The sequence below is a fragment of the Monopterus albus genome, unplaced genomic scaffold (assembly GCF_001952655.1).
Source record: "Monopterus albus unplaced genomic scaffold, M_albus_1.0 scaffold12.1, whole genome shotgun sequence".
Lineage (NCBI taxonomy): Eukaryota > Metazoa > Chordata > Actinopteri > Synbranchiformes > Synbranchidae > Monopterus > Monopterus albus.
In genome coordinates this window covers 2,243,871-2,261,301 of record NW_018127892.1, presented here as the reverse complement: position 1 = coordinate 2,261,301, position 17,431 = coordinate 2,243,871, and the positions used below count along the sequence as shown (strand labels likewise).

The 17,431-nt window shown below is 43.0% G+C and overlaps 1 protein-coding gene across 1 annotated transcript in view; it reads left to right on the top strand.

Moving 5' to 3' along the window:
* The window catches only part of LOC109954808 (fibrosin-like 1), a gene marked incomplete at its 3' end in the record, with an annotated part of 273,238 nt that overhangs the window by 170,879 nt on the left and 84,928 nt on the right, over nt 1-17,431 (top strand). The window contains exon 6 of the mRNA XM_020590407.1: nt 11,821-11,850. Coding sequence (XP_020446063.1) covers nt 11,821-11,850 — 30 coding nt within the window. The remainder of the gene's footprint in view (nt 1-11,820; nt 11,851-17,431) is intronic.

The following is a 17,431-nucleotide window of genomic DNA, read 5'->3' as shown; positions in this document are numbered from 1 at the left end:
GTGTCACACATAGTCTTTTTTATAACATTTTTAAGATAAACAAAGACAGCACTGTCAGTAGTTTGTTCCACCTATCAGTCAGTTTGAGGTAGTTTGCAGCAAAACGATGAGCCCTGAAGCTTCAGCCACCACATGCTCCTAAACAGAAGTGACGCATGACTAAGGTGGGTGGTGCATGGAAGATCAGGGAGTGGAAAGAGAGAAAAGTTGGTCCTGGGTCCTCTGTGGATACGCAGTGTGACCAATTGAGGTGAAGGGGATGAATGAGGCCATTCACTGGGCCTAATGAAAGAGCTCATGCTGGGACCTGAATGAGGGTGGGCCCATCTGCACCACATAGGCGTGCACAAACCAGTGACCTCGAAAATTACCCAGGAAGCACTTTGGGACAGTCACCCCAGCAACAGGCTGGGGTTCACATGGTAACCAGGCGCTTCAATCAATGCCTGGCACCTTCTTAGACAGAGCAAAGTTTTTCTCTGCATTGAAAGAACTCTATGTTGAAATCAACTTCGAGAGATTGCCCCCCACTTCTTTAAACGGGGGACCTGCCAATGATTGTCCCATGTGAAACATCCAGGGTCTCTCACCATCTTTGAGATGTGTGGGATGCTGCCCTCAGGACCTTTTCTCTCAAGACTGAACCACTTGTTTGTCTTAGCTACATACATTATGTGCTCCCCGAGTGTATATGCAGAGCTGTATGTGGATTAATTAGGTACAGCGACAGGTTTAGGGGGCTGATAGATCCTAGATAACAACAGAGATCCCTTCAACATCCCTTGGGACTGGACATTACATTTACAAGCATCTTCAAGGATCTGGTTCATTGGGTTTTATCTGTTGTTTAGTTTAATATATTCAGTCTTGATGAGCCAGAGGCATGTGGGTCATTGAAGTTCCATTCCTGTCTTCGTTCCCTTGCAGAACTTTTGACAGCATGAAATGACAATCTGCCCCTGCATGCATCTCCCACGTCAAAAAGTAATGAGATTGTGCTGCTGGAAATATCACTACAAAGCATCAGGCCTGCACTCGGGTCTGACTACACCTTCAAACAGAGCTGCCTGCCAGCCCGCCTGCCTTGCCTGCCTGCTGAAAAAGAAACGAGCAAAAACAATCAGAATCAGAGACAGAGAAACGGCAAGGGAAGCTCCCCATGCTGAGACAAATGAACACGCCAGGGCCTTTCATCCTGAGAGTGATTAGTAATCCAAAATGTTTTAAAACTCCGCTTTGAGTGTGTTCCTCAAACGAAAGAGTTCCATTGAGGAGTGATGGTGAGATGTTTCTCGCTGAGAAGAGCCAGTAATCTAGTCTCTAATTGTGGCATCGCTGACAAGGCTGGTGTGGCTGGGAATGCTTCAAGCGGGGCTTTTTGCTACGTTCTTGTCAGATCCACCACCAAAGGCACAAGCAAACAAAAAGACCCCTCAGATTCTGTTCTTACAACCATCTGCCTATTACTTTGTGCATAAATACAGGTTTAATTTAACACTCGTATACTCCCTGATGTTGGCCTAATGAGACCAAAACCACAAAAGGTGCTGTATAAATGCAGAGTTTGGTTGCAGATGCAGTATGGGATCTAACATAGTTTTCAGTCACTGTAATTGCTGCTTTGTCTCTCTCGTGTTCTTTTATATTTCATTGCTCGAAGTCTCTCAGAGAAGATTCAAAGATTCTGACACATTGGCAGTAGTGTTACTCTTCTTCTGCTGTATAGCCAGAACAGTCATTTTCAAGGACTTTGAGTGGGATTCAGTAGAGCTGGTAGGAGCTTAGAGAATTTGGCATGGGAAGCTCTGAATCCTCCACAATTCAGAAGCCAGGTTGTTGAAGGTTTGAAGAATTGAAAAGAGGCAGCTTAAAGAATCAAAGAATCATCAACAGTAGGGGAAAAGGAGAGGAGTTGATGGTGTAGAGAAGACAGGAAAGAGGTGAAATCCTAGCTCATAAAAATCAGTATTATAACAACATTAATTGATGCTGCTGAGTGCCATATGTGATGCCATATGGAAAAGCTGCCCCAGAGGCCTGCTATAATAGACAGCCTGCAGTGGTGCACACAACTTGGCACATTTACAAACAAGGGACATCCCATTAATATCAGCCTCGCAGACCAAGCAGCAGGCAGTGGGAGAGGGAGTGAGAGGAGGTTGGATGGAGGGAGGGGGCAAGAAAAAAGAGAGGAATCCAGGTTACCTCATGTTTTGTTCAGTTGCCATCTTTGGTCCTCAGTTTCTCTTGTTTACCCGTTCTCCCCACACTGCTACTTCATGTCATTATGCATTTACAATCTCAGCTCCTTTACTCCCAGGATTCCCTAATTACAGTAATAAATGGGCCCCTCCCTTCTGGGTTGATCAGACCGCCCTCTGTCTGCCTAACTGTCACTCCCACCACAGATGCCCAGTGGTCCTTTCATCTCACACACACACACACACACACACACTTCAGCAGGTGAGGTGATTCATGGCACTTTGACAAAGGCAGTGTGAACAAGTGTTGTTTAACCTGTTCTGTGCCTAATCACAGGGCAGCTGTTATTTACAGCTGCAGTCCACAGTTTCCACTGCTTGGTCGCTTCTTCTCTTCCACTGCATTATGCCATATTGGGTCTTCTTCATGCATTTATTCACTGCAAATATCAGTTCATGGATGGTAAATATTACACTAACTATAAAATTATTTAGAATGGAATTAATAAAATGAACTCTATATTTTTTAAGGTCACAGCTTTTAAATGGTTACGGTATCTGGATAACAATTCAGTATTTTGTGAACTCAAATGTAGTACAGTATATGCAACTAATGAGCATTTGTTGATTATCATCTATTGATTATTGTCTCTACTAATCAGTTAATCAGTATGTCTGTAAATTGTCAGGAAAACACATCACAATTTCCTACGATGATGTCTTCAAATTACATTCTTTTGACCAAAAGATATTCAATTACCAAAGATACTTAAGAAAGAAAAGTAGCAAATCCTTATATTTAAGCAGCTGCAATTGAACACAAGATATTTGCTTGATCTAAGATGAACTGATAATTGAAATGTCTGTCTAGTTTCAATACTAGTTGAGTGTGACAACCATAATTACAGAAGTCAGTCTGATCGTGTCAGTCATGGCAGCAAGGTGGCTTTGAAGTTGATTATTTCATCCTGTGAAGCTGTGTAATGTTCCTTCTCATATGTGAGGGCATCATTTGTCCTGTGTGTGTCAAGGGATCTGCAGACAGACATGTATCTGCCTTTACCACCCCATATAGCCTGTATGTGCAAGCATCCATTTTGCACAAGGCTCTCCTGACATGCCCAGAGCAGGGAGGGAGAAAGAGTGATCCTTATGAAACGGAGTTGTCAGCCATTCTGTTGAGTTTCATAGATTGTGAGGCGGAACAAGAACAGCGTACAGCTGTTTCCTCCCCAACACAGAGGGAGGCAGATGAAGAGCAAAAGAGAGAAGTGGGGGGGTGAGAGAGAGCTCTCTGCTCTGATGTGCATTGATGTAGCTGAAGCTCTAGGTCAAACGCTGCCAGTGTTTTGTGTTCATCTTCGTCTCTTCTCCCCAGTGCTCTTCTAAATTATTCACAGCCTGAAGATGTGCAGTGTGGCTGCCTCCTCCCTTCCTCTCTCCCCCTTCACTCCGCCTTGCTTTCTCTTGTTCTGTTCCCCATCCCTTCCTTTCTGTCTCATTTGACAGCTTGTTTCAGAGGCAATGAATAGAAGTTTTTCTTTGCTAGCTGGTTAATCACCCCACCCCATCCCACATACTGTACACTACAAACACCCACCTTTCATCACTAACTCCATATCTCACACTCCTCCTTTCATCCCTTGCTTGCGTCCTGGGACTTCCAGAGTTTAGCCAGCCACTTCTTGTCAAATGGGAAATACCCAGCTGTTAGTATTAGCTCCTGTGTAGTCCCTGCTATCTCCCTGTACTGCTCTACCTCCCTTGCTGTCTCTCAATTCATTGGACCCACAATAAAGGGGTTGGACAGTTTCTCTTTTTTTTTTTTTTTAGCAAACTGCCAGTCCTGTTAAAATGGAGGGAACTACTACAAATCAAGGACACAGTGGGGCTAGGTGTTATGATGATATACTGTATGTGTCAAGACAATCAGAGGTTTCAAAAATGTTTAATATATCATAAAATATCACAATACATATAGTGACATTCTGAAATAAAATTGATTTACAGTAATAGAAAGAGATTATGATTTTATTGATATAACCAGCCTGTTTTTGTGACAGATTATTATTGTCATGTTAACCAGGAATATGGCATTTAAATCCTGTTTGGATAGCAAGGGTTGGAGGATGAGGTGTGCCCCTCGTGGCCACCTGAGGAGAGAGCAGAGCAGAGGGAGCAGCTGAATCCAGTTCCAGCTGTTGCCACAGGACACTCATTTGTAATTCTGTACCCTTCCTACAATAACGTTTGATCATTGCAGAGGGGGGACAGGAGGTACAGGGAGGGGAAAGGGAGCTGAAGCGTTCTCCCTCTCACTTTACTCCCCCTCTCCAAAACCCCTACCCGCCCTACCCCGGTTGCTGTCACCCAGCATGAATGCCCCCTCTGGCCCAATGACAAGTCTAGCGTGAAACGCTTGACTGCCCCCTGAAATTATCAGTAGAGCCCCCCGGCAGCACATGCTTCTCATGACCAGCGCACAGTGGGCTGCCGCCAGATTCTTTTTATTATGGCTGTGGCCTGCCAGCCCCCTGACTCTACCTCCTTCTGCCTGTTCCTCCGTCCCACGCTCCCTCTCCTCCTCCTTCCCTCTGTGCATTGGCCAGGGCTCAGTAAACAGCATCTGTAGTGCTCATCATATTACTGTTGTAGGGAATAGAAGGGAGGAAGAAGTCAAATTCTCTGTGGGTGTTGCTGTGATTTCTGTGTATCTAGTGTATTTATGTGTGCGTACAGTATGTGATTTTGTGTGAATTTGTATATGCATGCATACACACCGTGTGTACATGTCTGTGTGTGTTGGCTTGACAGGATTAGTGAGAGAGTGAGCTAGTAGTAGCAGTACAGAGAGTGAGAAAGAGCAAGAGAGGAGGGGAGTAGCAGTACAGAGCAATGCCTGGAGGCTCAATCTGTTCCTCACTGAGCTACATCAGTGTTAGAGACGACGGCTTGGGCTGCGGGGAAGCCTCCACTCGCTCCATCAAACTGTCAGGCAGCCAGTGGAGTTGCGCAGGGAGACTCTCAGCTGCCCCCGGGGCCAGTTCAAGTCAACATCCCATTTCCTTGCCTCCTCGCCTAATTTCTCTTAGGCTCCAACTTAAATTTCCAATGCCCAGTGTCTGCCGCTACAGCTGAGCAGCACCAGGCCCAGGGCCATGTCAAAACACTGGGAGGTGCTGAGAGTTGTAGATGTGTATGTGTGTGTGTGTGTGGGGTGGTGGGGGTGCTGAAGACAGGCGAGATAGTGAGCTAGCTCCAGTCACACAGTCAGCAGAGCCAAGAAGAAGAAGCCTGAGGGAGCCTTATGAAAGACGATGTGCGAAAAGAACCATAAATCTATGGTTTTGTTTTTTCCTCTCATTCTCTTACCTATGTCCCCATTTTTCTTCCACGACTATATTCATATCACCATTGTGTATTCCCTGTCCCTTCAGGTTTCTGACAGTTTTCTCCATTCTCTCTGAGCTGAATAAATGCTCCCTGTTCCCTCATACATCTGCCATTACTGTCTGTTTTTCCCTCGCCAAGCTACTCCAAGGATCACACCAGCAGTTCAGCCAGGTCTGACACTCCCCCAGTCAGCGCTGAGAGCAAAGGTGGAGGGATTTCTTGTTGGAATGGAGAAGGCGGTCCTTTAATTTACACAAGAAGGGGGGCAGCTCTTCAGGTTTACCCCCACCACTATCACCATCAATCTGTCTGTGCGCGTCCTCCCCTCTCTTCCTCCTCAGCCTCATCACATACTTTGCATGGAAGTGAAACAGAGTGCTGCCAGGTCTCAGTGCTGTTTACATGGACTCTAGGTAACGTTAAAGTGTGCTTAGTTTGGCCCCAAGTCAGGACTATATCTTTCCTCACCCCAGCTTGATTTACATGGCCCCTGCTGACTCTTCCCTTAAGTGTGTCAGCTCTGAACCGGAGGCCTCTGTGTGTCTGGTTAATGCAAAGAGCATTTCTCTGAGCTTGTCGTTTTCAATCCTCCTTCAGTCTCACTCTCTCTCTCTGTCCTTTTTTAATGGGCCTCTGATGAAAGGAGCTTTTGTTGAATCTGTCTCTGTGTTTGCCCAGCTATCTCTGAGTTCCCAATTCAAATATGGTTTTACGTGTGAGCCTGTCTAGGCTTCTTCTGCTGGTCGATATAATTTCTGCCCGACAGAGCTTTTTCTCTCAATCTCCTTCCCCCTGGAGCCTGCATCTTCACTGAGATCAATACCTTCCTAATCCAGTGCTCCTAGGCTGACCCATGGCAATCAGCTGACTTCCCGTGCTGCCTGCTGGGGAGATCAAGGGTCAAATGGCTGTATAGATTTGATCCTGTGATCAAATCACTTTGCTAGGGTGGTGCTTTCAGATACAGCTGGTGGGGTCAAGAGCAATCACTTGATATTTTTTCTCTCTGCTTGAGAGAGTTAAATGCAGTGATGTTATGTGAGCCATGTAAACCCCAATACTAATATGGCACCACAGGTTTTGCCCTGCTTTTGCTATTAAACCTTAAGGTTATGTGAAGCATGCAAATATAATTATTTATTTATATGATTGTTTTCATTCCACACATCATTTTTGGAGTGACTCGTGGCTTTCTAAGTTTGTTTTAGTGAGAGTGAGAATGTCAGAGCATGCAAGAAAACATCCCATTGATAAATTATGAATGCTGAGATGAAGCAAGGCGTTACCTTTCGCCACAAAGCCAAAGAGACCTTCAGATATCCCGCTGGTGTTTCATGCCCATCAGGAGGGCCCCCAGACAACCCGAGGCTCTGCTTCTACGCCCCATCAGAGTGACCACTACGTCTACATCCCCACACCTCATCCCAGTCTTGGCAGGAGGGAAATTGCAGGAGGAAAATGGTGTTGTTCCACTGGTATCTGTCACTGCTTTGGTCCTCGACTATCTAAATGGGCCATTACCCACTCTGTGTGCTCTCACTCTAGGAGATCTGGGTTTGTCAGTACTTTCTCCCTTACAATCAGGGGTATCTCAGTATATGCCCCCAGAGAGATGTCTTCTAATTTGAAGCCATTTGTTCCCTGAAGATGTCTACAGTTTTTGCATTGTCTTGTCTTGCCACCTTGTTCATTTGGAGAAAGGATCACGTGAAGCAGCTTCTGTCTCACTGTAAGACATTCAGTCACTGGTACAAAGCAAGGTAAATATTTTTCGGAGTCAAGATATAGTAGCAGGAGAGACAATGGTACAGTGGTTAGCACTGTCACCTCACAGCAAGAAGGTTCCAGGTTTGAACCATGCTGTCGACTACGGCCTTTCTGTGTGGAATTTGCTTGTTCTCCCTGTGTCTGTGGGTTTTCTCCAGGTTCCAGTTTCCTCCCACAGTCCGAAGGCATGCAAGCTAGGTTGATGACTTGAAATGGTCTGTGTGTCTGTCTCTATGTGTCAGCCCTGAGGTAGACTAGTGAACTGCCCAGGGTGTACCCTGGTTCTCACGCGGTGTTGGCTGAGATTGACTCCAGGGTAAACAGTATAGATTATGGATGGTTAGTTAGATGTAGTGGCCATATCTCAAACTGATCAATGCACTATTAAATTTGGTACAACATTATTTTGGAGTTTCATGAATGAATGACACTTGGAAAAAGCTCTTGCATCTAAAATCCTTAGGTACTTTAGAAAGAGCTGTGGTGGAAACACACTTTACACTGATTACTGTCAGTCAAGGTTTTGTCACAACTTGTATTGTCAAAACACAAATACTTTTACGTGCATTCTCTTTTTGCCCTTTTATTTGTTTTATTTGTTGCTTTATTTATTTTGAGAAGGAAGTGACAGTGACATTTGCATGCCAGCAGCTCTGGCAGCTCTTGTTTTTGCCTATTTTTTTTTTCTAGATTTCTTGCAGCAAGCACAGGGGTGCGATCAGTATTCAGGCAGACAGTCGTTGATGCCGTGCCAGCATTTGCGTAGCCAGGCAAGTTCCTTTTCTGTTCCTCTCTTTATCTCTGAGGCAGAATTCATGGCAGACTGTCCTCTGAGTGTGACAAGTGGAACTGTGTGATTAATTTGGCCAGTCATTTTAATGTGCTCCGGGATGCACAATGCTTATTGTCTTCCCCATGCACGTCTATCAGAATCTGCCAGGAGAATGGCCAGGAGAATCGAGACATCCATCCATCCACCCTCCCTCCCTATCACTGTTTTTTTTATTTGCTTCTTTCTCCTCAGCCCTGCCTCATTTCAGGGCTGAGCTACAGGGTCGTCAAGGGGGCCAGCCCAGGTCGAGGCCTGGCTTCAGCCAGGGCCGCTGGCGGAATAAATCTCCTGTCTCTGAAGTGTTGAAAGCTGTGTAAATGTCAAATGCATCCGTCTGATGTGCCAGCTGAGGGGAGGAGGGGTTGGAGAGGAGATGGGAAGCTGGGAGGGAGGGTTGTGGATGAGCCATCCGCTGAAGCTGGTCCCCTGTTACCCTTCGTAGCTGGCGGTTGCCAGGTGCAGATGTTGCTGCTTGCTCCCTGCCTCTGAAGAGCCAGCCAGTTTTTGTTTTGTTTTTGGGGGGTGGGGGTGGGCTTGTGAACATCTATGAGAAACATAAACCACAAGGGACTTGGCTCCTGTCAGGCAGCTTAGTGAGCAGCATATCTCTCCGATTTTAACAATGTTCCATCTGACCACCAGACATGCTGTTTAGGAAGGGTTCCCTGTGGGGTTGTGGTTTTGTATTTTCACCATCCGGTTTTCTTATATAGTCTTTGCTGCAAATCATTTTCTCAGTGTAGATATTCTAAAACACATAGGGTGCTAAACGATGTCCTCACCTCACACCCACACACTCACAAACATGAGCCAACCTTTTTGTGACTCAACCAAGTGTATTAGCCTAACAGGGCAATTAAATATACTCCTGATAAAAACTGCTCTAACAATACTTCCCCCTTCTATCCCCTCATCTCTATATGCCCCTGTCTGTTCTTACTGTTGTTTTGTTCCCCCCTTTCCACTTTTCTCTCTCCCCTGCTGTGTTGCGTCTCTGTCTGTGTGAACCATAGCTAGTATTCCTCTTGACGCTGCGTTGTAGTGCAGGCTTCTTGTGAAAGGATAAGCATCATGCTGTGCTCTTTTGATATTATTTTTCTTCCCCACTAGCTCCAGCGTTGTGAGGCCTCATCTCTTGTGTCATGACTGCTGCTTCAACAACAAGGCCAATCATACACCCAGGGAATAGACGCAGCCAGTTGTTCGTCTCCATCACATAGGGTTTAAACTGGGCCCAGTAATAAGAGAGTAACACACAACCCCTGTGAGATGGAAGGCTTCTGTTCAGAAGCATGCTCAGAATACATTAACACTGGTTTCCTTGGGTTAAGGTGGGGTTGGGGATTGGCTCGTTTTTGTTTTTGTTTTTTTTACTTTGTAGGTGGATTTAAATGGAAGAAAACATTGATTCGAAAAGAGTGGCAAGGGAACAAATGGGCAGTGATTACAGGTTGGGATGTGTCTTTAACAAGCAATAGAGAAATGGCTGACAATTAATTTGGCTGGAATACGTGGTCTGAATGGGAAATTGATTGACAAGAAGACTAAGCTACTTTCTCTTCTTCTTAATGCCCTGCATTCTGTGATGAAGGTCTTCTGACAAGCAAAATCTAGGCACTAGGGTTTGCAAACATTCTCCTAGAGACAAGAGCACACAGCATAGAAAATATGGCCAGTATTTCAAATTTTCCATTCCAGGTGCATGTGGGCATGTACTTATGGATAACACTAATGAGTTTTATTTTGTCATTTTATTATGATTGGACATTACCCATTATGAGTCGTTTTTCTTTACTTAAAATTGTCCTCTGAATGCAAACCAAAGAGCACACCAACATTTTCTCTGGCACTCTTCTAATATATTCTTATATAACCACACATTTCATATAAGTGCAGTACAATTGTCAGGTCATTTTTGCAACAGCAGTCTCTTCTGTAGGTAGACAGCTTTATATTGAACATATTATGTAACATACAGTATAACACATGTTACTGTATTTATCCTCCAACAGATGTATGCTCGTGTTCTGTGTCTTTGGTAAGAATGCATCTTTAGGAACAACAGCAGCTCAGACATGGAGTTGGAGTTATTCTGCAGATGGAGACACAAACACAACAATAAGCCTCCTAGGGGGTTCAGTCGCAGTGTTATTCACTTAAAGCTTTTGCCGGCAAGAACTCCTGCTGTATCCCTTGTCTTTGCAGAGTGTGATGAATCATGGGGCAGGGAAGCCCCCCTCTGCTCTCCTTTGCTGAGAGATCTTGGCCACTGAGCCTTTGCACTGATTACTCTCGTTACTTAATTATACATTTGGACCCACCGCACTCACAACAAAGGGCCGCTGTGCCTCCATTGACCTAGCTCCCTCCTCATTGTGCCTGGCTCTGAAAGAGAGTCAAACAAAATAAAGAGGGTCCACTTCAATATGTTGCCACAGGGACTTAATTGACAGATTGAAAGCAGTTTTTCACTGGGGGCCCTCTTCCCTTTCTATGAGGCTCTGTGCTTGAATTGCTTTGCTCCTCATGCATCCTGCTGTGATGTCCAGTGGGACTGACCACTCCTGTTTCCACAACTTCACTATCTGCTAGCTCCAGGGAGAGCGTTACCAGCCCAGAGCATTTAGCACAAAATACATGCGATATATGTTTTCTATAAATATTAAAGCTGCTATATTTGATGGCAACAGGATGAGCTGTGTCAAATTAAAAATAAAAATAATCAAACAAGGACTGCAAGCCATGGTTACTGACTTTAAGTTAACTCATTCTTTTAGACTAAAGGTGAATACAATTTTCAGATTCTGTCTGTGTCTATTCATTTTTTCTTATTTGCTAAAAAGAGTTTTCTGGCTAGGAACATGTCAGGAATGAAAGGCTGTGGCCCTAAGTATCTGCAGTATCTCATCTTCTGTTTGTCAGTTACAAGGTCTGACTTTTTCAGTTTTTCTTGTTTTTTTTTCTTTTTTTCCTTAAGATATTTGAGCCTGATCATTGTGGATTATTTAATGGTAAAACTACTTGGAAGTATGATGTTCTGAAGAAAAACCGTTTCACTTCTTGATTGAATAGGAGAGGATCTGACCTTTGGCCCCGCTCGACAAGTCATATTTCAGAATACAACTCCTCTTGTTATTTAGTTCCTTTAGAAGTCTGACACACAAATTAAAGACAGCGAGGCAGATTTGAAATACCACACTTAATAGGCACTGTGCACTGAGTATTAAGAGAGCCAGAGGTCTCTGTGTCCTTCAGATGCTATCGTCCAATTTTAAAGCGCACTTAAAAGGCTAAATGACAAGCTGCAGCTGAATGCAATGCCATTGAACAGGCTCTTTATAATAGCAGCCAGTGCATAGTATTATTCATTTTTCATCTTTTGCAAATTTACAGCATTGAATTTGCAACAGAAACACCAGGAATGGGTTCTGTCTGGCTGTGCTGCTTTTGAAACTTGAAAAAGTCTCTACCACACTCTCCTTTCCCTCTTCATCCTCTGCCGTTTGCACTGAAAGCTGTCAGTGAACGAGAGGTTCAAAAATAACATCTGCACTGATTATCAGCTACTAGGGGGAGCCAAATGAATAATTCCTTATGTTTCCTGTGTCTGTCTCTTTTCTGTTACAGTGTGACAGCGAAAGTGACATTGACGACAAGGTAAGACTGCTTTTCCTGTGTTTATTCACCCACCACATGGAGTGGCTGAGAGCTGTGAATAACAAATTTGAGCTCTCAACTAAAGGAGGGAGACAGTCATAGTGTGTTGTTAGCAAAAGAAGACGAGGGGGAAAAGACGCTCTGCCGGTCCCACCACTGTTGATCATTTGCATCTTACGGAGCAAGAAAGTGACAAGGAAGATGTGGTACAGGTAGAAGCTGTTTTTTAGTGATAAGGTATCTATTATTTTTGGAGTACTTTATGCCAGAATATGTCTTAAATATGCCTTCTAGCCTTGATCATAGTGAATGCGACTTACGGTTAACTTTAGCATTTAATCTTATTGCATGACAGATACAGTATCACCTGTATCTGCTTGTTTCTCCAATATGTAAAGTAGGGATATCATAGCTCCAGCTTTGCCTCTTGTGATATGGTGAAAAGTTGGTTTCAGTCACAAAAATACATTCCTGTCTTTTTTTTTTTTTTTAAGGAAAGTGAAAGTTTGAAAACAGAAGGGGTTGTTTAGGAAAGTGAAGTAGAATATGTATCATAGGGTGTCTCTATTTTCTAACCAAATCAGAAGTGGCAACCAGAAATGATAGTGGCTCACTTGTGCAGTTTCCATTTCTGCATAGGTGAGATAATGGAGAATCACCTTATGAGGCCGTCTTTGAGGTTTATGAGCATTTCTTTATAAGCATTTTCTAACAGTGGTGAGATGCGACCTGAATGTAATCTTCATTTTTGTTCAAAATATAAAAGCATGAAAAATTGGAGCTCGCACCATCAGCATCTTCTTGTGTTTTTTTAAAAATGCATAACATTTTAGGGGTGACATCATCAAGAATTAACCATTTGACAATTTGACAGATGTAGTCTATCAGTTTCACTTCTGTGTATTTGTTTATAACAGACAGGGAGATAGCTGGCTGATGGCAGCCACCTGGTTACAAGATGAACCGCCTTTGGGGAACCTCACACATCCTAATTCCTCCACAGTTTAGCAATTACTCCCTGGTAAATGAATGAGATAGCATGCCTAATCTCCTGTAAGCTTAGCTCCCAGTTCTGTGGAAATGTCTGCAGCTCTCCCTATAAATAATACATTGATAGCAAGCCCAATTTGCATTAACTGTAGCCTGGCAAGTCAATAGGCTTTTATCTCTTCACTGAAGCGAGAAGAAACCAAGGGCGCTAGCTAGTTGACACGACAGAGAGACGTAGCAACCCTGTCAGTCTCCATACGGCTGCTTGGCATCACTGTGGGGGGGTGGAGAGGGAAGGAACATAGGAGAGAAGCTCTCAGAGTGTTCTCTTTTCAGGGTTTGTTTTCCTTCCTGCTCTACCAGTTACTTGAGACTTGTAACAGTTCTATATAATGTCACAAGTTTTTGACATTTAAAATGTAAAACTTTGATACTATGATACTAAACAACACTACGAAAAGAAACAAGACCAAAAAAAACAAAAAAACAAGGTGCTTTGACACTTCTGTAGAAACTCAGCAGTGTTGCTGTGTTGTTGGTGAAGTGTCAGCCTCTGTCTGCTCAGTAAAGCAGCTCCATATTTGGTGTTTGGCACCAGTTATATCAGCCAGTAAAGGTGGACTGGGATACAGTTCAAAACATGGTGGACTATTAGACATAGCTGCCAAGTTTTCAGCTGTTTGTTGAATTTTGCACCAATTATTACACAGTCCACTGTCAAGAGCCAAACTGCAGCTTCGCCGGTGTACATCTTTCTGTTCTCATAAACTTGTCAGCAATATGTCCTGAAGTGGTCCTCTAGCTTATAAAACACAACTTGCACAGTAAATGTATTATACTGCTTTATACAAATTCATATGGAATGCAATTTATGAAAAATACTAATGTGATATTATTATGTCACTTTTATTGCACTGTGAGAATCATATTCAATGCATTATAAATGAAACAAAGTAAAAATAAATATTATGTTTTTAATATTTAATTTATTATTCTTATTATTATTACTCATTAATGTGAATGCCAAACCACAGGCAGAAAAGTTATGCTGCAAATGAAAAACATAGGTTGTAATCAAGACATATAATCCCTTTTCTTGGCTTTAATGTTTAAAATCATAGGTTTTCATCCTTTATTTGATTTTTCACGTGTGTTCAAGCTTTGGTCTCAGTTCTGAGTTCTAACTCTTGCTCTTTTAGAAGAAGTATGGGTCTGTAGCAGGTCTCATACAAGCTGTCAAAGACTTGTTTTCATCATATGTGTAATACCGCTAACAGGAAAGCAGTTTATCCACAAATATTTCTTGAAAATTGCTGCTATCTTTGCAATAGCAAGCAGCATATGATGAAACAGTGATGCTGGAACACAGGAAGCTCTCACACATACATGGGCAAGAGCTGTAAAACAGAGCAGAATTCAAACTATCATCTAACCCCTTTAAAATTGCATGATGAAGTATTATGAAAGGCAGCAGATCTGCATGATGACCCTTTCAAAACATTACACAGAGCAAAATGGATATGTGCCATGCCCAACAAAGCAACCCATCAACAAAGTGACAGGTACATGCTGTAATGTTTGCTAGCTCATTATATAAGTACTGTAATAACAGAGCCCCAAGGCAGGTATTAATATTTTCCATTGCTCTAATGATCATAGTGTTCCATTCCCAGGACCAGAGATATTGAACAAAGAAAAGCTTTCATTTGCAGCCAACGTGACCATGTAATTCCAAAACAATTTTCACTGTTGTGGAATCTTTGAAAATGTATTTGGCAGGAGTGCAAGGAGAAAAGAACATCTGGATAAAGGCTAGAGCAGCTCTGACCTTTTCATTTCCTCAGAAACACATATTATCATAATCAAGGTGATGAGAGTTGTGAATCTTCTATATCAAATTGCTGAGGAAAGAAGAACACTGGGGAAAATATTCTGACAGGCCGTCACCACAGGCAGAAAAAAAATGATGGTGTAAAAATTGGGCTCCATGAGGAGAAAGACAAACACTGTCATTTGTAATTGCCTGCACTCAGGATAACTCGACAGTGATAATTTTCTGCAGCGTTTTGCTGAAACAGGTGCCAGCTCTTTCCGTAGCTTTCCAATGAAAACAAAGACTTCTTTCACATCAGATTACCAGCCACCTGAACACCCACATTGTCAGGATTTTACAGATTAACTTAATTAGAATATTGGTTCCAGGTGCGCCACCGGGGTGCAGTCAGTTACACTGCATTTGAATAAAACTGACAAGTTTCTGCTACAGCAAAATCAGTTTCAATTGCTGCACCGTGTGAAGATCACTTGTATGAAAGCAATGCTTGAGATGGCATGCGGTGATGTGTTTCCAGAACGTGTCAGACTTGAATTGTTCTGGGATAGCAAGGTCACCTCCAGTTCACCGTGAGGCTGCTGTCAAGGGGGATCCTTATGTAGACTGGCCTGGCCTTGATGAAGCAAGCAATTAGAATATGGGTATTGTGTTGCCGTCACTGGTGTTTCTTTGTGGGAGGCCTGTCATCTGCTATCCAAGACAGAGAGAAATATTCAAAGTTAATAAAAATAACAATAACAGTCTTGACATCGAATTGCCTCGGTTATGTCTTACCCCAGATTAAATCTCACCAAAGTAAGGATGCCTCATGGAGAATGACGTTTTGTTTATCTTTAATGTTAGCCATGCTAAATTAGATCCTTATTAAGAAAATAACTATATGTTGGGTAATACACAGCTATGTGTACTGTCTGTTTGAGGCCATGCTGTGGAACTGGGAATGTCATTTATTCTTCAGTGTTGGTCGAAATATCTTGAAAGTATTTGTTGATTCAAATGTATGCATAGACCCCAGTGCTTCGCAAAATATGTGCTGAAATGAATATATTAATAATAGATAGAATTGTGAATGAGATGTGTTATTTAAGACACATGTCATTAGGGTCAGTTTAATGGTTTGTGAGAAGTGTCTCAACATATCTTTGTTTTTTCATTTTGTTTTTTTTTTGTTGTTAAGCTTTAGATTTGTCACATTAATTTTCACATTCAAAGTACCTTTGTAACTACTAGAATTGTTGAATATCTCTTTCAACTCATCCCTGCTCCATCTCTCAACCAGCCAGTCCTGTCAACCTCTGACATATCTGAGATACTCCAAGTCAAGACAGTCATTTTCTTTCATTGAAGAGGCAGAGAAAGAAATAGAGTGGGATTTACCCCTTCTCAGTTTGTTCATGCACTCTACTGAAGTGTCATTCTATCTCCATTAGGCCCCACTTTGCCATCCTCGCTGGCTCCTCCAATTTTCTCTGTATTCTTTCTCCTGTGCAAATGATATAGTCGCTGTCCGTCTGTGGGTAAAATGTTAGCATGAGCCACTTGTATTCTCTGCAGCCCTTAACACAGTGGCCTCATGTCAGGCGTATTACCACCGCCACCACTGCACCACCATAGCCACAGCGGAGGAAACCCAGGTCAGCTAATTCTATTTGGCCCTATTTGCCGAGCAGTCACTCAGCAGAAAGTGTATCTTTCTCCGGGGGAGTCTCCGAGGACCATTACCAGATCCTGTCTATGATCTCTTTTATGGCTCCAGTGTACTCATCTACCAGGGCAGCGCACTGGCTCTGATTGACACATTAATTCCTCCTCTGCCCCCTTATCTTCCTGCTGTGTGCAGAGTGAATGCCATATCACCACTTCGGAGCATCTCTACCAGCTTATCAGTAATGGCTCATCAGCTAGTGGTATCCTCCCAGCTGATGCATTGGGGGGATGCCCTGTTAAGTTAGCAGTACACCCACAATGACAAACAAGCATGCTCTGGGGATTTAAACACATCCGTTAACATCACCACCACCACCACCCTCACCTCTCTATTTTTTCTTTAAATCCCCCCCCCACTTTTTTATTTACAACCTGCTTTCTATTTACAAGAAAAAGTAATAGCACTGTTTGCAATTTCCTGTTTTTTTGCATTAATTGGTCATGAAATGTGATCTGATCTTCAGCAAGGTCACAAATATCAACAAACACAATATTTCTAAGCTGATAAAACACAAACAGTCATGATCTTTTATGTCTTTATTGAACACACTCATTAATCATACACAGTGATGGTGTAAAACTAATGGCAACAGTGTTTTAATAACTGGTTGAACCATCTTTGGCAGCAATAGCCTCAAGCAAGCGCTTCCTGTAGCTGTGGAGTAGACCTGCACAACATTCAGGAGGAATTCTAGGCCATTCTTCCTCACAGAACTTCTTCAGTTCAGCCATATTCTTAGGACATCTGGTGTGAATAGCTCTCTTGAGTTCATTCCACAGCATTTCTCTGACTGGGCCACTCCAAAAGGTGGATTTTGTGTCTCTGAGGCCATTCTAGAGTAGATTTACTTCAATATTTAGACTGATTGTCCTGCTGCATCAACCAGCTTGTTCTGAGCTTCAGCTTGCAGACACCCACCTTGACATTTTCCTGTAGGATACCTTGATAAACATGGGAATTCATTTTCCCCTCCACAATGGCAAGCAGTCGAGGTCCAGAGGCAGCAAAGCAGCCCCAAATCATAATGCTCCCTCCCTGATACTTCACTG